The 20,428-nt window shown below is 55.3% G+C and overlaps 1 protein-coding gene across 2 annotated transcripts; it reads left to right on the forward strand.

Moving 5' to 3' along the window:
* The first annotated feature begins 2,015 nt into the window (after positions 1-2,015).
* Positions 2,016-20,087, forward strand: LOC142473807 (mitochondrial amidoxime-reducing component 1-like). Of its 2 annotated transcripts, none has more exons than XM_075580800.1 (2): positions 2,016-2,166; positions 17,043-20,087. In XM_075580800.1, exon 2 carries the CDS (start codon positions 17,169-17,171, stop codon positions 18,213-18,215), a length of 1,047 nt encoding a protein of 348 aa, XP_075436915.1. In that variant the 5' UTR covers positions 2,016-2,166; positions 17,043-17,168; the 3' UTR covers positions 18,216-20,087. The 2 variants fall into 2 exon arrangements, with proteins under 2 accessions (XP_075436915.1, XP_075436947.1); XM_075580832.1 differs by lacking the exon at positions 2,016-2,166 and adding an exon at positions 4,449-4,578.
* Positions 20,088-20,428: the final 341 nt, after the last annotated feature.

Below are 20,428 nucleotides of genomic sequence, written 5' to 3' on the forward strand. Positions count from 1 at the left end.
CCTACACTGGCTTCCCATATCCTCTACCTCACTCACCGCTCCTCTCCTGCTGCTCCACTACTGTATGTAAATCCCTACACTGGCTTCCCATATCCTCTACCTCACTCACCGCTCCTCTCCTGCTGCTCCACTACTCATATCCCTACACTGGCTTCCCATATCCTCTACCTCACTCACCGCTCCTCTCCTGCTGCTCCACTACGCATATCCCTACACTGGCTTCCCATATCCTCTACCTCACTCACCGCTCCTCTCCTGCTGCTCCACTACGCATATCCCTACACTGGCTTCCCATATCCTCTACCTCACTCACCGCTCCTCTCCTGCTGCTCCACTACGCATATCCCTACACTGGCTTCCCCTATCCTTTACGTCACTCACAAGTTGCAAAATAAATTGTGATTTATTTCCTTAATAGACAAAACACACGACATCTGCAGAATGCACTTGAAAACAACACTTACTGGAATAAGGGAATGAAATAGCCTTGGTTTTAAAAGTCATGTGGTTATTAACCCCTTCACTCCTGGACTGGTTGCTGCTGTGCTGGAACAAAGTCTTGCATCTTTACATCATGGATTAAAATTCAGGAATCACACTCTGGGGATACTTGGGGAGCCACAGTTATAGACTGCCCAAAGCTATCTTTAACATGTGGATCCAATCCCCTCATGGGAACAAAAAAAACCACGAATAGCCAAGTTACCCACAGTTCATAAGACCGGTCAAAAGGGCTGTCCGGTGGGCAGGGTGCATGGGTCAGGTTGATGCCCATGCCACTTAGCATACCTGGGCTACACCCATAACTTGATGCCACTGTGTCTGGTTTCTGACTCAAAGGTGTCACTAGCCTGACATCTACTGTGCATCAGTATGCCAGTATTGTATACATTTTGGGTCTCTGGGTCTTTTCATAATCGACACTCTTTTAGACAGGGGGACTCTAAATCTGTGAGAGCCTTTTGAGGCTCTGTCATAAAAATAACTACAGCCCTTTGAGGCTTGGTCATAAAAATAGCCCCAGCTCATTCACCCATATCACAGCTGGATGTCCAAGTAATTCCTGCTTGGACTTACAAAAAAAAAACTCCTGCCTTACATTTAAGATCTGCCATCATGTGTCGGTTAGAGGGTATGACAAGCAATGCATCTTGTCTTTTACCCTCGCAGACAGGGAATGGCCTGCAAATGGGGAATACAAATGGCGGGGACAGGGCAACAACAGTAATGCATAGCAAATCAGGTATTAACCCTTTCCTCCCCATCACAGGAGCTGTGTGGGACAAGGAGCTGTGTGGGACAGGGGCCTGTGGGATAAGGAACTGTGTGGGATGGGCCTGTGGGTGTAACGCCTGTATGCCCGCAGACCTGGCCAGTCCCCAGTACTGAGGTGGGTTAGGGTATAACACGCACCCACAGCAGTGAGGGCATGCCCGGAGTGTGGTAATAGCGTTGCCGGGCCTGATGAGTAAGGGTTAACGTAATACTTCCTGAGTCCGGGGTGCCAGAGGTTGGAGGGTAATGTCCAAGTGTCAGAGTTCAGGGGTTGGAGAGAGCAGCGTAGTGATGTCCAAAAGACAGGGTTCAAGGGCAGGAGAAAGCAGCGTAGTCAAGTCCAAAGCAGAGTTCAAGTTCAAGAAAAAGGAATCCAAACAGGGGCAGGGACAGGAACCAAAGCTAAAACAGACAAAGTAGCTGGGCATAGACACTGCACACAGGAGCTACAGGAAAGCTATGCAGAGCAAGGACTGAGAGGACAGAATGGGGTTATATGGGAAGAGGGGCCAATAGGGGTGAGGGTGTGGTATAAGGAGCTGTGTGGGATAAGGGGCTGTGTGGGATAAGGAGCCTGTGTGGGATAAGGAGCCTGTGTGGGATAAGGAGCCTGTGTGGGATAAGGAGCCTGTGTGGGATAAGGAGCCTGTGTGGGATAAGGAGCCTGTAGAATAGGGGTGTGGTCTGTAGAATAGGGCTGTGGCCTGTAGAATAGGGGCGGAGCTTCAGATAAACATGTGTTACAGGTTCTGTGTCCCCAGCTGGCCACATTGTGTCTGATGTTCTGTGTGGCTGGTACTGTGTAACTAACCTTATCTCAGATACACAGAGGAGGACACATCTGCTGCCACAGGGGCATAGACTGGCTCTGCTAACCACACAGATCAAGAGGTGAGTGCGTGTTTGCAGGTACATGAGTGTGTACTTGCGAGTAAAGTTAGTGTGTGTGTTTGCAGGTACAGTGAGTGTGTGGGCAGAGGTGAGTGTGCTTGCAGGTACAGTGAGTGTATGGGCAGAGGTGAGTGTGCTTGCAGGTACAGTGAGTGTGTTTGCAGGTACAGTGAGTGTGTTTGCAGGTACAGTGAGTGTGTTTGCAGGTACAGTGAGTGTATGGGCAGAGGTGAGTGTGTTTGCAGGTACAGTGAGTGTATGGGCAGAGGTGAGTGTGTTTGCAGGTACAGTGAGTGTATGGGCAGAGGTGAGTGTGTTTGCAGGTACAGTGAGTGTATGGGCAGAGGTGAGTGTGCTTGCAGGTACAGTGAGTGTATGGGCAGAGGTGAGTGTGCTTGCAGGTACAGTGAGTGTGTTTGCAGGTACAGTGAGTGTGTTTGCAGGTACAGTGAGTGTATGGGCAGAGGTGAGTGTGTTTGCAGGTACAGTGAGTGTATGGGCAGAGGTGAGTGTGTTTGCAGGTACAGTGAGTGTATGGGCAGAGGTGAGTGTGTTTGCAGGTACAGTGAGTGTATGGGCAGAGGTGAGTGTGCTTGCAGGTACAGTGAGTGTGTGGGCAGAGGTGAGTGCTTGCAGGCACAGTGAGTGTGTTTGCGAGTACAGTGTGTGTGTTTGCAGGTACAGTGAGTGTGTTTGCAGGTACAGTGAGTGTGTGGGAAAAGGTGAGTGTGCTTGCAGGTACAGTGAGTGTGTTTGCGAGTACAGTGTGTGTGTTTGCAGGTACAGTGAGTGTGTTTGCAGGTACAGTGAGTGCATGGGCAAAGGTGAGTGTGTTTGCAGGTACAGTGAGTGTATGGGCAGAGGTGAGTGTGTTTGCAGGTACAGTGAGTGTATGGGCAGAGGTGAGTGTGTTTGCAGGTACAGTGAGTGTTTGGGCAGAGGTGAGTGTGTTTGCAGGTACAGTGAGTGTATGGGCAGAGGTGAGTGTGCTTGCAGGTACAGTGAGTGTGTGGGCAGAGGTGAGTGCTTGCAGGCACAGTGAGTGTGTGGGCAGAGGTGAGTGCTTGCAGGCACAGTGAGTGTGTGGGCAGAGGTGAGTGCTTGCAGGCACAGTGAGTGTGTGGGCAGAGGTGAGTGCTTGCAGGCACAGTGAGTGTGTGGGCAGAGGTGAGTGCTTGCAGGCACAGTGAGTGTGTGGGCAGAGGTGAGTGCTTGCAGGCACAGTGAGTGTGTGGGCAGAGGTGAGTGCTTGCAGGCACAGTGAGTGTGTGGGCAGAGGTGAGTGCTTGCAGGCAGAGGTGAGTGTGTGGGCAGAGGTGAGTGCTTGCAGGCACAGTGAGTGTATGGGCAGAGGTGAGTGCTTGCAGGCACAATGAGTGTGTGGGCAGAGGTGAGTGCTTGCAGGCACAGTGACTGTGTGGGCAGAGGTGAGTGCTTGCAGGCAGAGGTGAGTGTGTGGGCAGAGGTGAGTGCTTTTAGGCACAGTGAGTGTATGGGCAGAGGTGAGTGCTTGCAGGCACAGTGAGTGTGTGGGCAGAGGTGAGTGCTTGCAGGCACCGTGAGTGTGTGGGCAGAGGTGAGTGCTTGCAGGCACAGTGACTGTGTGGGCAGAGGTGAGTGCTTGCAGGCAGAGGTGAGTGTGTGGGCAGAGGTGAGTGCTTGCAGGCACAGTGAGTGTGTGGGCAGAGGTGAGTGCTTGCAGGCACAATGAGTGTGTGGGCAGAGGTGAGTGCTTGCAGGCACAGTGAGTGTGTGGGCAGAGGTGAGTGCTTGCAGGCACAGTGAGTGTCTAGGCAGAGGTGAGTGGCTGGGCAGATGTGAGTGCTTGCAGGCACAGTGAGTGTGTGGGCAGAGGTGAGTGCTTTGCAGGCACAGTGAGTGTATGGGCAGAGGTGAGTGTGTGGGCAGAGGTGAGTGCTTGCAGGCACAGTGAGTGTGTGGGCAGAGGTGAGTGCTTGCAGCCACAGTGAGTGTATGGGCAGAGGTGAGTGTGCTTGCAGGCACAGTGAGTGTGTGGGCAGAGGTGAGTGCTTGCAGGCACAGTGAGTGTGTGGGCAGAGGTGAGTGCTTGCAGGCACAGTGAGTGTGGGCAGAGGTGAGTGCTTGCAGGCACAGTGAGTGTGCTGTTGTGTAATGGTATTTTGCTATGTATAGTTGCCACATGTGAATGTTCCAATGATACTATATACAGAACATGCTTTGCAGAGCTGTGCGTGTGCTGTGCGTGTGCTGTGCGTGTGCTTTGTATGTTGCTTCCCTGTGACTGGCGGGGACAGGAGGGTGGGACTCTGCCTCTCCCATTTCTGGCCTCACTGTGCAGTGGACTTTGTCTGGTGCAGATTACAGCACAAAGTCTGCAGGCGCTGGGGTGGGGACGGGGACACACTTATTTGGGGTGAGGGACCTCGGAACGTAAGTACGAATCCTGCTGTCTGTCTGGTTACCCGTCTCTAACACTAACGCCATTGTCTTAACCCCTTAACGGCCAGAGGGGCCTGCAATGTGTTACCCAGCCACGCAGCTCCAGTGCTTCTGTAAGGAGAGGGCTGACTGGGCTTGTCTCTCACTCCCTCTCCCCCCTCTCACTCGTGTCACTCACCCTCCCACTCCCCCCTTCTCACTCCCCCTCCCACTCCCCCCTTCTCACTCCCCCTCCTCCATATTCCCCCTTCAGTCTTCCCCCCTCACTCCCCCCCCATCACTCCCCCCCCCCTCACTACCCCCCCTCACTACCCCCCTTCACTCCCCCCCTTCATTCCCCCCCCCTTACTCCCCCCCTTACACCCCCCCTCACTCCCCCCCCCTCACTTCCCCCCTCCTCACTTCCCCCCCCCTCACTTCCCCCCCCTCACTTCCCCCCCCTCACTTCACCCCCCCTCACTTCACCCCCCCTCACTTCACCCCCCCTCACTTCCCACCCCCTCACTCCCCCCCCTCACTTCCCCCCTCTAAATTCCCGCCTCACTTCCCCCCCCTCTCACTTCCCCCCTCTCACTTCCCCCCCCTCTCACTTCCCCCCTCTCACTCTCCCTCCCCCGTCTCTCCTCCCCCGTCTCTCACTTCCCCCGTCTCTCCCTCCCCCGTCTCTCACTTCCCCCGTCTCTCACTTCCCCCGTCTCTCACTTCCCCCGTCTCTCACTTCCCCCCGTCTCTCACTTCCCCCCGTCTCTCACTTCCCCCTGTCTCTCACTCCCCCACCGTCTCTCACTCCCCCACCGTCTCTCACTCCCCCACCGTCTCTCACTCCCCCACCGTCTCTCACTCCCCCACCGTCTCTCACTCCCCCACCGTCTCTCACTCCCCCACCGTCTCTCACTCCCCCACCGTCTCTCACTCCCCCACCGTCTCTCACTCCCCCACCGTCTCTCACTCCCCCACCGTCTCTCACTCCCCCACCGTCTCTCACTCCCCCTCCCGTCTCTCACTCCCCCACCGTCTCTCACTCCCCCTCCCGTCTCTCACTCCCCCTCCCGTCTCTCACTCCCCCTCCCGTCTCTCACTCCCCCTCCCGTCTCTCACTCCCCCTCCCGTCCCTCACTCCCCCTCCCGTCTCTCACTCCCCCTCCCGTCTCTCACTCCCCCTCCCGTCTCTCACTCCCCCTCCCGTCTCTCACTCCCCCTCCCGTCTCCCCCCCCGTATCCCCCCCCCGTATCCCCCCCCGTCTCTCCCCCCCCCCTGTCTCTTCCTCCCCCCATCTCTTCCTCCCCCCATCTCTTCCCCCCCCATCTCTCCCCCCCCATCTCTTCCCCCCCCATCTCTTCCCCCCCCATCTCTTCCCCCCCCATCTCTTCCCCCCCCATCTCTTCCCCCCCATCTCTTCCCCCCCCATCTCTTCCTCCCCCCATCCCTTCCCCCCGTCTCTTCCCCCTCCCTCCCCCTCCTCTCACTCCCCCTTCCCCCATCTCTCACTCCCCCTTCCCCCATCTCTCACTCCCCCTTCCCCATCTCACTCCCCCTTCCCCCATCTCTCACTCCCCCTTCCCCCATCTCTCACTCCCCCTTCCCCCATCTCTCACTCCCCCTTCCCATTCCCCCATCTCTCACTCCCCCTTCCCCCATCTCTCACTCCCCCTCCCCCCATCTCTCACTCCCCCTCCCCCCATCTCTCACTCCCCCTTCCCCATCTCTCACTCCCCCTTCCCCCATCTGTCACTCCCCCCTCCCCCATCTCTCACTCCCCCTCCCCCATCTCTCACTCCCCCTCCCCCCGTCTCTAACTCCCCCCATCTCTCACTCCCCCTCCCCCCCGTCTCTCACTCCCCCCCATCTCTCACTCCCTCTCACTCCCCCTCCCCCCATCTCTCACTCCCCCCTCCCCCCATCTCTCACTCCCCCCTCCCCCCATCTCTCACTCCCCCTCCCCCCATCTCTCACTCCCCCTCCCCTCACTCCCCCTCCCGTCTCGCTTTTCCCCTTCATCTAATAATAATATTACCCCTATATCCCTATGTAGAGAGGCCCTGTGAGCTTGTGTACAGCTATCCAACAAAAGCACTACTAAGCATGTCAGTAGGCCATCCCGGCAGCACGTTAATATATATACAGTATATCTTTTTAATACATGCGCCTTTGATTAGCTTTATTGAAAACGAATTACATAAGCTGCCGATAGATTCGTTCTCCCGGGATCGATCAACAAAGATTTTGCTTTCCAGGGCCCACTAAATGGCTGCTCTTCCCCAATTCACTCTTCCCCCCTTCGCTCTTCCCCCCTTCGCTCTTCCCCCCTTCCCTCTTCCCCCCCCCCTCTCTCACTTCCCCTCTCTCACTACCCCCTCTAACTTCCCTTCCCCCATCTCTCACTCCCCCCTCCCCCGTCTCTCACTCCCCCCCCCCCCCGTCTCTCACTCTCCCCCCCCCGTCTCTCACTCTCCCCTCCCCGTCTCTCACTCTCCCCTCCCCGTCTCTCACTCTCCCCTCCCCGTCTCTCACTCTCCCCTCCCCGTCTCTCACTCTCCCCCTCCCCGTCTCTCACTCTCCCCTCCCCGTCTCTCACTCTCCCCCCTCCCCGTCTCTCACTCTCCCCTCCCCGTCTCTCACTCTCCCCTCCCCGTCTCTCACTCTCCCCTCCCCGTCTCTCACTCTCCCCTCCCCGTCTCTCACTCTCCCCTCCCCGTCTCTCACTCTCCCCTCCCCGTCTCTCACTCTCCCCTCCCCGTCTCTCACTCTCCCCCTCCCCGTCTCTCACTCTCCCCTCCCCGTCTCTCACTCTCCCCTCCCCGTCTCTCACGCTCCCCTCCCCCGTCTCTCACTCTCCCCTCCCCGTCTCTCACACTCTCCCCTCCCCGTCTCTCACGCTCCCCTCCCCGTCTCTCACTCTCCCCTCCCCGTCTCTCACTCTCCCTCCCCGTCTCTCACTCCTCCCCTCCCCGTCTCTCACTCTCCCCCCCCCGTCTCTCACTCTCCCCTCCCCGTCTCTCACTCTCCCCTCCCCGTCTCTCACTCTCCCCTCCCCGTCTCTCACTCTCCCCTCCCCGTCTCTCACTCTCCCCCTCCCCGTCTCTCACTCTCCCCCCCCCCGTCTCTCACTCTCCCCTCCCCGTCTCTCACTCTCCCCCTCCCCGTCTCTCACTCTCCCCTCCCCGTCTCTCACTCTCCCCCCCCCGTCTCTCACTCTCCCCTCCCCGTCTCTCACTCTTCCCCACTTCACTCTTCCCCCCCTCTCTCACTTCCCCTTTCTCCGTCCCCCCCTCTAACTTCCCCTCCCCCATCTCTCACTCCCCCTCCCCCATCTCTCACTCCCCCTCCCCCATCTCTCACTCTCCCCTCCCCCATCTCTCACTCTCCCCTCCCCCATCTCTCACTCTCCCCGTCTCTCACTCTCCCCTCCCCGTCTCTCACTCTCCCCTCCCCGTCTCTCACTCTCCCCTACCCCTTCTCTCACTCTCCCCTCCCCTTCTCTCACTCTCCCCTCCCCGTCTCTCACTCTCCCCTCCCCGTCTCTCACTCTCCCCTCCCCCGTCTCAACCTCCCCGTCTCTCCCCCCCGTCTCTCCCCCCCCGTCTCTCCCCCCCGTCTCTCCCCCCCCGTCTCTCCCCCCCCGTCTCTCCCCCCCGTCTCTCCCCCCCGCTCTCCCCCCCCCGTCTCTCCCCCCCCGTCTCACCCCCCCGTCTCCCTCCGTCTCTTCCCCCCCCCACCCCCGTCTCTTCCCCCCCGTCTCTTCCCCCCCGTCTCTTCCCCCCCGTCTCTTCCCCCCCGTCTCTTCCCCCCCGTCTCTTCCCCCCCGTCTCTTCCCCCCCCGTCTCTTCCCCCCCCGTCTCTTCCCCCCCGTCTCTTCCCCCCCCTCCTCTCACTCCCTCCTCTCACTCACTCCCTCCCCCTCCACTCACTCACCCTCCCCCTCCTCTCACTCCCCCTCCCCTCCTCTCACTCCCCCCTCCCCCTCCTCTCACTACCCCTTCCCCCCATCTCTCACTCCCCCTCCCCCCATCTCTCACTCCCCCTCCCCCCATCTCTCACTCCCCCTCCCCCCATCTCTCACTCCCCCTCCCCCCATCTCTCACTCCCCCCTCCCCCCATCTCTCACTCCCCCTCCCCCATCTCTCACTCCCCCTCCCCCCATCTCTCACTCCCCCCTCCCCCCATCTCTCACTCCCCCACCGTCTCTCACTCCCCCTCCCCCACCGTCTCTCACTCCCCCTCCCCCACCGTCTCTCACTCCCCCTCCCCACCGTCTCTCACTCCCCCTCCCCCACCGTCTCTCACTCCCTCCCCCACCGTCTCTCACTCCCCCTCCCTCACTCCCCCTCACCGTCTCGCTTTTCCCCCTTCATCTAATAATAATATTACCCTATATCCCTATGTAGAGAGGCCTGTGAGCTTGTGTACAGCTATCCAACAAAAGCACTACTAAGCCTGTCAGGAGGCCATCCCGCAGCACGTTAATATACACACAGTATATCTTTTTATACATGCGCCTTTGATTAGCTTTATTGAAAACGAATTACCTAAGCTGCCGATCGATTCGTTCTCCCGGGATCGATCAACAAAGATTTTGCTTTCCAGGGCCCACTAAATGGCTGCTCTTCCCCAATTCACTCTTCCCCCCCTTCGCTCTTCCCCCCTTCCCTCTTCCCCCCCCCCTCTCTCACTTCCCCTCTCTCACTACCCCCCTCTAACTTCCCTTCCCCCATCTCTCACTCCCCCTCCCCCGTCTCTCACTCTCCCCCCCCCGTCTCTCACTATCCCCTCCCCGTCTCTCACTCTCCCCTCCCCGTCTCTCACTCTCCCCTCCCCGTATCTCACTCTCCCCTCCCCGTCTCTCACTATCCCCTCCCCGTCTCTCACTCTCCCCTCCCCGTCTCTCACTCTCCCCTCCCCGTATCTCACTCTCCCCTCCCCGTCTCTCACTCTCCCCTCCCCGTCTCTCACTCTCCCCTCCCCGTCTCTCACTCTCCCCTCCCCGTCTCTCACTCTCCCCTCCCCGTCTCTCACTCTCCCCTCCCCGTCTCTCACTCTCCCCTCCCCGTCTCTCACTCTCCCCTCCCCGTCTCTCACTCTCCCCTCCCCGTCTCTCACTCTCCCCTCCCCGTCTCTCACTCTCCCCTCCCCGTCTCTCACTCTCCCCTCCCCCGTCTCTCACTCTCCCCTCCCCGTCTCTCACTCTCCCCCTCCCCGTCTCTCACTCTCCCCCTCCCCGTCTCTCACTCTCCCCTCCCCGTCTCTCACTCTCCCCTCCCCGTCTCTCACTCTCCCCTCCCCGTCTCTCACTCTCCCCTCCCCGTCTCTCACTCTCCCTCCCCGTCTCTCACTCTCCCCTCCCCGTCTCTCACTCTCCCCTCCCCGTCTCTCACTCTCCCCTCCCCGTCTCTCACTCTCCCCTCCCCGTCTCTCACTCTCCCCTCCCCGTCTCTCACTCTCCCCTCCCGCCCGTCTCTCACTCTCCCCCCCCGCCCGTCTCTCACTCTCCCCCCCCCCGCCCGTCTCTCACTCTCCCCCCCCCCGCCCGTCTCTCACTCTCCCCCCCCCCCGCCCGTCTCTCACTCTCCCCCCCCCCGCCCGTCTCTCACTCTCCCCCCCCCCCGCCCGTCTCTCACTCTCCCCCCCCCCCCGCCCGTCCTCTCACTCTCCCCCCCCCCCCGCCCGTCTCTCACTCTCCCCCCCCCCCCCCCGCCCGTCTCTCACTCTCCCCCCCGCCCGTCTCTCACTCTCCCCCCCCCCGCCCGTCTCTCACTCTCCCCCCCCCCCGTCTCTCACTCTTCCCCCCCCCCCCCCCCGCCCGTCTCTCACTCTCCCCCCCCCGCCGTCTCTCACTCTCCCCCCCCGCCCGTCTCTCACTCTCCCCCCCCGCCCGTCTCTCACTCTCCCCCCCCCGCCCGTCTCTCACTCTCCCCCCCCCGCCCGTCTCTCACTCTCCCCCCCCCGCCCGTCTCTCACTCTCCCCCCCCCGCCCGTCTCTCACTCTCCCCCCCCCGCCGTCTCTCACTCTCCCCCCCCGCCCGTCTCTCACTCTCCCCCCCCGCCCGTCTCTCACTCTCCCCCCCCGCCCGTCTCTCACTCTCCCCCCCCGCCCGTCTCTCACTCTCCCCCCCCGCCCGTCTCTCACTCTCCCCCCCCGCCCGTCTCTCACTCTCCCCCCCCCGCCCGTCTCTCACTCTCCCCCCCCGCCCGTCTCTCACTCTCCCCCCCCGCCCGTCTCTCACTCTCCCCCCCCGCCCGTCTCTCACTCTCCCCCCCGCCCGTCTCTCACTCTCCCCCCCTGCCCCGTCTCTCACTCTCCCCCCCCGCCCGTCTCTCACTCTCCCCCCCCGCCCGTCTCTCACTCTCCCCCCCCCCGCCCGTCTCTCACTCTCCCCCCCCGCCCGTCTCTCACTCTCCCCCCTCCAGTCTCTACCCCCGTCTCTCTCTTCCCCCCGTCTCTCTTCCCCCCTTCTCTCTCTTCCCCCCTTCTCTCTCTTCCCCCCTTCTCTCTCTTCCCCCCTTCTCTCTCTTCCCCCCTTCTCTCTCTTCCCCCCTTCTCTCTCTTCCCCCCCTCCCTCTCCCTACCCCCGTTTTTTTTTAAATATATATATTTTTTCCCCATTCAATATGTCCATCAATACAATCTGCACACTGACAAGTGATTAGCTAAGCTGCCGATCGCTCCGTTCTCCTGTAATCGATCGCTTGCTCAGGGTTATTTAATTCAGTTCTTGCACAGCATTCTGGGCAATGTAGTTCCTGGAATATGATTGACTGGGCAGTTACTAGATACAATTGATGCTCTGCTAGGGAGAGGTTTGGTCTCAAGAGCCAGAGCCTATCAGAAGGGAAAGGGGCTGTCACTTTGGAAATTCTTCCTACATTAGAAACATTCAAAATGTCTTTAAAACATTTTTTTTTTTTTTAAAACGTCTTCAGACGGGCCTGAGTGGTGTTATTGTGAACCACTTTCGCGCCGTCATAGAGGGACTCATAGTAAGCTCTGAATTCCTCCACTATCAATTTAGGGTCTGAGGTGAGATCACCTTTCCTTGTCCGAATAGACTGAATTTGGGAGACTTAGTTTCTGTCTCTGAGCTTATTGCCAAGTAGGGTATCTGGCTTGTTTGCTTTTTCATAAAATTTCCGCTTGGACCAAGACAGCTCCTTCTCAGCACAAGGCCAGTAGTAAGTTTAGTTTAGTTTTAGTGTCTAACAACTCCTTAAGGGTCGTTGCATTTTTATTATCTTCGTGAAGGGTTGACAGGACCGCCAATTCCTTTTTCAATTGTATAATCTTTGCGTCCTTCTTCCGCTTACACGCGATCCCTATGAGTTCTCTCAGAGTTGCCTTATGGGCCTCCCAAAGGGTGGACTGTGAAATCACACTCCCCGTGTTCTCCTGAAAGAGGCCAAATTACCTCAACTAGACAGAGAGGAGAGGGACGCACTACAGGCGGACTTCACTATAGAGGAGCTTCTAGAGGGAATGAAATCACTGAAAGCATCCAAAGCCCCCGGCCCAGATGGCTTCTCCAATCTCTATTATAAAAAATTCCGTAATCTGCTAGCTCCTCGCCTGTTAAAATTGTGTAACTCATTTCTGGACGGTGCCCCCATCCCGACCTCGATGCTCCAGGCGTCTATCTCTGTGATCCACAAACAGGGGAAAGACCCAGCGGGACTGTAAAAGCTATAGACCGATCTCTCTGATTAATTCAGATACAAAAATCTTCTCCAAATTACTGGCTAATCGCCTTAATCAGGTGTTGCCGCGGGTGGTCAACCCCGATCAAGTAGGGTTCATCTGTGGGCGTCAGGCATCTGATAACACTAGACGAATTATAGATTTGATAGACCTGGCACAAAAGAATAATATTCCGTTGATGATGCTTAACCTTGATGCAGAGAAAGCATTTGATAGAATAGACTGGCCTACCTGAGAGAGACGCTTGGGGAGTTCGGACTGGGGGGGAGAATGGTGGAGGCAGTTCTCACTCTGTACCACGGGCCGACAGCGAGGGCCAGGCACCAGGGCTTCCCGTCTGGAGAATTCCTGATTCAGAGCGGCACCAGACAAGGATGTCCTCTATCCCCCCTTCTCTTTGCACTCTGCATTGAGCCCCTTGCAGCGCATATACGCCTAAGCCCAAATATAGCAGGTATCCAAATCGGGGAGCAGCCACATAAAGTGACCCTGTACGCTGATGACGTGATACTTACATTATCACAGCCCCTCACCTCTTTGCCAAATGTCTTCAGTATCTTGGGGGAATTTAATGCCGTCTCGGGGTTCAAAATCAATCAGGCAAAATCAGAGGCCTTGAACATAAACCTACCTAAAGTCACTGAAAAATTGATCACGGTGAACTTTAACTTTAAATGGCAAACCTCCTCTATTAAATACCTAGGGGTTAATATCACAAAGCAATTTGACACCCTATATAAAGCAAATTACCCCAGACTAATACGGATTCTGAAGGAGGATCTCCGGAAGTGGGCAGGGTACAGCATATCCTGGATCGGAAGGATCCAGACTCTCAAAATGAACCTCCTCCCCAGAATCCTGTACCTATTTCAGACCCTGCCGATCCCTGTAATTAGGGAAGACATCCTCCGGCTGCAGTCGGCAATTATTCTGAAGCCAGGGTCACGTTTGGTATGAATGGCTCCCGATAGCATTAACACAGTTCCCTTTTAAATCACTCCAAGTCCTGTAATATTTCCTCCACTTTATTGGGAAAAGGTAGCAGGGTACAGTTACTTGTGGATGGTATGTAGTGGTGATTATTAGTTAGGAACCGGTAAAAAGAGATGGCCTCACCAAGGGGGATAAACAGAGAAGGGGTTCTTTACTCACTGTCTCCAGGGTGGAAAAGGAAGTGAGGTGCAGTGTGGGTAAAGGAATAGTCTAGGGCAGGGGGGCGCAAACTTTTTTCCCTGCGCCCCCCTGCCGGCGGTCCCCTCTCTTCCGCGCCCCCCCTAACCACCAATTACCCGCCCTCCGGCGTCATGACGTCACGTTGCCATAGCAACGTGACGTCACATTACCTTGCGGCGTCATTTTGACGCCGCGTTGCCATGGCGACGCAAGAAGGAAGCCGCCGGAGTCACGGGTAAGTATGGTTTACAGAGGCCCTGCAGCTCCCCCGGCACTTAATTTAAGTGCCTTCGGGAAGCGCGCGGGGCCTCTGTAAACCCCGCGTCCCCCCACCAGCAGCCCCACAGTTTGCGCACCGCTGGTCTAGGGGCAGACCATGTCTGAACAAACAGGAGGGGGGGCAGACTAGCCCATTCTGGTGAGGATCTCAGAAACTGCTGTAGCAGCTCACTGATTCCATGCTCGCAGGCAAGGAGTGCAACATTGTTGCAAGTTACACAGGCACAGTATGTGTCTGCAGACTCCATGCAGCTGGGAATAAAATCTGACAGGCAGAAGCTGCAAAGGAGAGAGGGGGGTGAGTCAGAAATGTGGTTCTTGTTCCATAACAGCAATGGTGAAATTCGTCTGGGGTAATAAAACCCCCCGCATTAAAACTAGCACACTTATTCAGCCCACAACAAGAGGAGGGTTAGCGGTACCTTGCTTGTTATCGTATTTCAGAGCGGCTCAATTATCCCAAATTACCCAGTGGCATACCCACCCTGGACTAAAGCGCTGGGTGGAACTGGAGTCTGACTGTTGTGCCCCGGTGGCACTACAAGACTTAATATGGCTACCAAAAATGGTGCATAAAACCATGAGCAATCCGCTCTCCGCGGTCAGAGGCTCGTTAGCAGTATGGGACACGTGCAAGTATAGATTTGCCCTTACGCGGCAGCACTCCTTGATGACCCCAATTTTGGCCAACCCTGACTTCGCTCCGGGCCTGCACAGTAAAGACTTTATAATCTGGAAACAGAAGGGCTATACACGGCTATTACACCTGGAGGGACGAATAGCAATACAAACTTTTGAGCAAATTAAATCTGAAAAAGCAGTACCAAATTCAGAATTCTTTAGGTACCTCCAGTTAAGGGCATTCTACGCTAAATTCCCAAACCGCCCTACGCGCACTAATTTTGAACAGCTCTGTTCCAGAGGGACAGATACCAGTGGACTTATCTCCGGTTTATACAGAGAGGTACGAGGTAGGAAAGGCGGATGGTCACTACTCCTAGTAACACTACAAGCTAGTAAAATAAACTTACTTTATTAAGAAAAAAAGGTAGGACATCATAGTAGAACCACTCTAACGCGTTTCATCCCTAGCATGGGACAAAGTGGTTCTACTATGATGTCCTACCTTTTTTTCTTAATAAAGTAAGTTTATTTTACTAGCTTGTAGTGTTACTAGGAGTAGTGACCATCCGCCTTTCCTACCTCGTATTACCCTTTTGGTATGGAGCACACAGCAGTCTCTGAGGCTACAGGTGTTTACTATCAACACTGAACGGAGGCGGTATCCAGCTAATCTGCGCTACAGCAACACCCTGCATGCAGTACCCTAAGTCCCGGCACGGCCGTTTCCTTCTGGAGGCAGACCCAGTGTGATCGGAGGGTTGGAGCGCTCTACCCGGGGACCCCAGTGCAACACAGCCGGCGAACCCTGTGACACGGCCTACACGTCATCTGCCTGAGTCACAGCTCGGCTGGTTGCCTTGAGGTATGGAGCCCCAGTGTCATCTATGGGCTTGATCGCACCACCCGTGGGACCCCAGTACAGCGCGGCCGTGGCCTTCGGAGACGCAGCCCCTACGTCATCAACATCGGTGAGCTGAGGGTTTGGCATACACGCCAGGCAGCAGATGAGTTGCGGTGTCCATCGGCAGATCAGCAAAGGAGCACCCAGGTTCTTTGATTCCTCTGCAGCTGGGATTCCCCTGCCTCATACAGGTTGGAGGGGATTTTTTGCTTCATTGCAATACACGGCTGAATAGGTGGCAGGATTACCAGTCGGGTCAGGTTAGCATTATTGGGACTATTATTGATCAATAGTTGATGTGGCTGCGGTCTCACTGCTTTGTATCTTTGGTTCACATTTGCATATTAACCCCCGACTGGTGTGCCCATACCTTCATAGCCATCTTGACTTTATTTCATTATACTTATTATCTCACACCTGCCTAAAGACATTCCTAGTTACTCCTGGACAGTGATTGCATTTTTCTTTTTTGCGTTTTATATGATTGCAGCATTGGAACATTGGAGTTCACTCTCCATTTTTTCTATACAGAGAGGTAGTCTCCCCAGCGACCGACGAAGACGAGGTGTTGAGTTACAGGACCAGGTGGGAGAGGGACTTGGGAGAGACAGTAGAGGACCAGGACTGGGACTATATCATTACAGACGCATCCAAAAGTTCTATTTGCACCACATTAAAGGAGAATGCGTATAAAGTCCTAATGAGATGGTACCTGACCCCCATACGATTATCTAAGTTTGTCAGAAATGACTCCCCATTGTGCCCCAAACAATGTGGAGAACAGGCAGACTTGCTACACATGCTGTGGGGTTGCCCCAAGTTAACCCCACTGTGGGAAGACATCAGGAATTGGCTCCAGAGAATTCTCGGCTGTACGATCTCTTTGGACCCCTGGTTGTTTCTGCTGGCCAGACGCACCCCGGAGCTAAACGGATCGGCACACAAATTAGTTGCACATTTTGCAACAGCCCTGAGGTGTGAAATCGCAGCATTGTGGAGGCAGCCCGAGGTACCCAATATCCCACAAATTAGGAATAGAATTTGGTATGTTTGTCGGATGGAGCAGTTAACGAGTCTGATTAACGACACCGGCACAAATTTCCTAAAAGTTTGGACGCCATGGTTGGCCCAAATCGATATCCCAGGGGTCAGTGCCTCTAATATATTGCTTTGATAGTTACTGTCGCATTCTCCTCTGATGTAGGTAGTTATTGGACTAGATAGACGGCTACATTCTAAACAAACGAGACGCGACGCTAGGTTGGACAGATAGAGGGACCAAGCGGTTAGCCACAATATGGCCATAGGGGCAGAGGAAGGTCGGGATCCGTGGGTCGATAGCCCGTTCTGAGGTCCGCCAATGGTGGGCTCCTCCTGCGACGCTCCGGAGAATCAACAACACCGTGGGACTGCTCCACTTGCCCTTTCCCTCCCTCCCCCCCCCCCCTCTGTCCCCTCCCTATTCGTTCCCTGTCTTGGGTTTTGTTCGTCAGTATGTCTCCCCAGTACGTCAGTTGTGGTTCATCTATAAAAAATGAGTAGTCATGGTAACATGTATGTATGACAATGGGTTGGCACATACTGTATTAACTGTACCATGTGCTCAATAAAAACATTTTTGGTTGAAAAAAAAAAAAAAACATTTTTTTTAAATGCTACAAGCATTTTCTCATAGCACAGAACTGATTTATAAAAAAAAACACATGTGGGACATTGCTTGATCTGCCGCTTTAAAACTCATTGAAAATGACATTAAGGTGAATAATAATAAACAATATTTGCCATTTTAGGATGCAAGGAGCCAAGTGATTCCTACACCGAGGGGACCGGCGCGGTGCGTCTCAGCAGAAGGTGACACAAGGAGCTTAGACAATCCTTCAACCAAAAGTCCAGGTTTGCAGGAACCGCCGGTGGAAATGTCCGACTCTCTCCTCTCCCGCGCTGCCAGCGTCTCCGTAGCTCTGCGATCCGCCCTGCAGTCCCTCCCGCGCCAGCGTTTGCCCTGGCTCTGCGCCGCCGGGTTGGGGCTGGCGGCGGCAGCAGCCTCCTGGATGTGGTGGAGGAGGCGCGGTGAGCACGTGGAGCTGCGTCAGGTGGGGACGGTGTCGCAGCTCCTGGTTTACCCCGTCAAGTCGTGCCGCGGGGTGTCCGTGCAGGAGGCGGAGTGCACGGTGCTGGGGCTGAGGAGCGGCGAGCTGAGGGACAGGCAGTGGCTGGTGGTGACGGAGGAGGGGCATATGGTGACGGGCCGACAGGAGCCTCGTATGGTCCTCATCTCCGTGAGTGACCGCGGAGACTCTATGAGCCTCGGGGCACCGGGGATGGAGGAGCTGCTGGTCCCCGTGTCTCTCCCCAAGAGCAACAAGGTGAAGGACTGCAGAGTGTTCGGGACAGACATCCAGGGGAGGGACAGTGGGGAGGAAGCTTCCCGCTGGCTGACGTCCTATTTCAAGAGCAGCCAGCCTTACCACCTGGTGCATTATGAGTCCGGGGGGATGCAGCCCCGCAGGTCCAAAGACATGGATCAGCTGTTCCGGGAAACTGATGTCATCGCTTATCCGGACGCCAGCCCCGTCATGCTTCTCTCCGAGGCCTCCCTGGAGGAGCTCAACAGGCGTCTCTCCCAGCCGGTCACGCTGGGGAACTTCCGGCCCTGCATCGTGGTGTCCGGGTGCCAGCCCTTCGTGGAGGACACATGGGATGATGTGAAGGTGGGGACGACCAGGCTGAAGAGGGTCATGGCGTGCGGCCGCTGCATCCTTACCACCGTTGACCCTGACACTGGGGTGCTGACCCGCAAGGAGCCTTTGGACACACTGAGGACCTTCCGCATGTGTGAGCCCTCCATGAGCCACGTCCACAAGAATTCGCCGCTCTTCGGGCAGTATTACGGAGTGGAGAAAACAGGGGCGCTGAGGGTGGGGGACCCGGTGTATCAGGAGATACGGAGAGAGCAGCACTGACCCTGCTAGTGTGACACACACAGGACACCCTGCACTAATACGCACAGCAGGCAGCAGTGTGTCACACACAGGACACTCTGCACTAATACACAGAACAGGCAGCAGTGTTATGTAGATGCATTTGGAGCTGCTGATGGTTCTGTAGATGCATTGGGACTTTCTGATGGTTCTGTAGATGCATTGGGAGCTGCTGATGGTTCTGTAGAGGCATTGGGACCTTCTGATGGTTCTATAGATGCATTGGGACTTTCTGATGGTTCTGTAGATGCATTGGGAGCTTCTGATGGTTCTATAGAGGCATTGAGACCTGATGGTTATGTAGATGCATTGGGACCTTCTGATGGTTCTGTATATGCATTGGGGGGCTTCTGATGGTTCTGTAGATGCATTGGGGGGCTTCTGATGGTTCTGTATATGCATTGGGGGCTTCTGATGGTTCTGTAGATGCATTGGGGGGCTTCTGATGGTTCTGTAGATGCATTGGGGGCTTCTGATGGTTCTGTAGATGCATTGGGGGCTTCTGATGGTTCTGTAGATGCATTGGGGGGCTTCTGATGGTTCTGTAGATGCATTGGGGGGCTTCTGATGGTTCTGTAGATCCATTGGGGGGCTTCTGATGGTTCTGTAGATGCATTGGGGGGCTTCTGATGGTTCTGTAGATGCATTGGGGGGCTTCTGATGGTTCTGTAGATGCATTGGGGGGCTTCTGATGGTTCTGTAGATGCATTGGGGGGCTTCTGATGGTTCTGTAGATGCATTGGGGGGCTTCTGATAGTTCTGTAGATGCATTGGGGGGCTTCTGATGGTTCTGTAGATGCATTGGGGGGCTTCTGATGGTTCTGTAGATGCATTGGGGGGATTCTGATGGTTCTGTAGATGCATTGGGGGGATTCTGATGGTTCTGTAGATGCATTGGGGGGATTCTGATGGTTCTGTAGATGCATTGGGGGGATTCTGATGGTTCTGTAGATGCATTGGGGGGCTTCTGATGGTTCTGTAGATGCATTGGGGGGCTTCTGATGGTTCTGTAGATGCATTGGGGGGCTTCTGTAGATGCATTGGAGGGCTTCTGATGGTTCTGTAGATGCATTGGAGGGCTTCTGATGGTTCTGTAGATGCATTGGGGGGCTTCTGATGGTTCTGTAGATGCATTGGGGGGCTTCTGATGGTTCTGTAGATGCATTGGGGGGCTTCTGATGGTTCTGTAGATGCATTGGGGGGCTTCTGATGAAATATATATTGGTGTTTGGGACTTCCGGAATCCAATGACTTTGGCCAGATGAGTAAGAGTTGAAACCGAATTCTGGTCCCCCAAATAGGTTGGTGCAATCGTATCCCTCCTTTTAAAAGAAGCGATTGAATAGTTCTGGAAGGGAAGCAGTTTGCTGGCTAAGCACCAAGTCAGAAAGTGGGTTCTCAGAACTTTTCAGCATCGCATTCCTGGATTGAAGTTATACCGATGATTAACTGCAGCACATACCCCTTGGAAAATGTATTTAACATCTGTATTACAATTAGAAAATGTCTGGAGGTTTTTACAATGGCTGATGGGATTTATGTAAAATGTTGCTTGTTAACCAAGGGCTTGTATCACCTGAGGGAGCCTCGGACTGAGGTGTTACTAATAAAACCGGTAATAATAATAGGGTTTAGAGTACAGCTAAGCAAAGATTTTGTATTACACTACAATAATAACATATCTGTGATAGAGGAATTAATAAACTGAACGAAATACTGAAATCAAAAATGTTTAGTGTGTGTGTGCGTGTGTGTGTGTGTGTACAATACACGTTACATTATAAGGAATACAAGCTCATAGTCATAAGAAAAGAGAAATAAAAGAGAAATAAAACATTTGCAATAATCATTAAACATTATGCCTTTGTCTTCTTTACTTGTGTTTCCATTTTCTTTTGGTAGCATTAGTGTATCCTTTTCACATCTCATTAGAGAAGCGGCCGCTTCTTTGTGTATCCCTTTAAAATGAGGAGGGGAGGGGAGGAGGAGGGGAGGAGGAGGGGAGGGGGAGGAGGAAGGGAGGACGGGAGGGTTGAGGCTAACAAAGCAGAGCTACTAGGTTCGTTCCTTGGAATTGTCAGTCTTCTGGCCATATTTCCCAGATCTTGAGAAATGTATCTACTGTTTGGCTAAGTTGTGCCGAAAGGAGTTCCATTACCTTAATTTCCCTAATTCTTCTCAATACTGTCTGTCAG

Source organism: Ascaphus truei, chromosome 1, assembly GCF_040206685.1.
Source record: "Ascaphus truei isolate aAscTru1 chromosome 1, aAscTru1.hap1, whole genome shotgun sequence".
Lineage (NCBI taxonomy): Eukaryota > Metazoa > Chordata > Amphibia > Anura > Ascaphidae > Ascaphus > Ascaphus truei.

What these genes read in the sequence shown, in the direction of transcription:
- LOC142473807 (XM_075580800.1), top strand. Translation starts at nt 17,169, where the DNA reads ATGTCCGACTCTCTCCTCTCCCGCGCTGCCAGCGTCTCCGTAGCTCTG.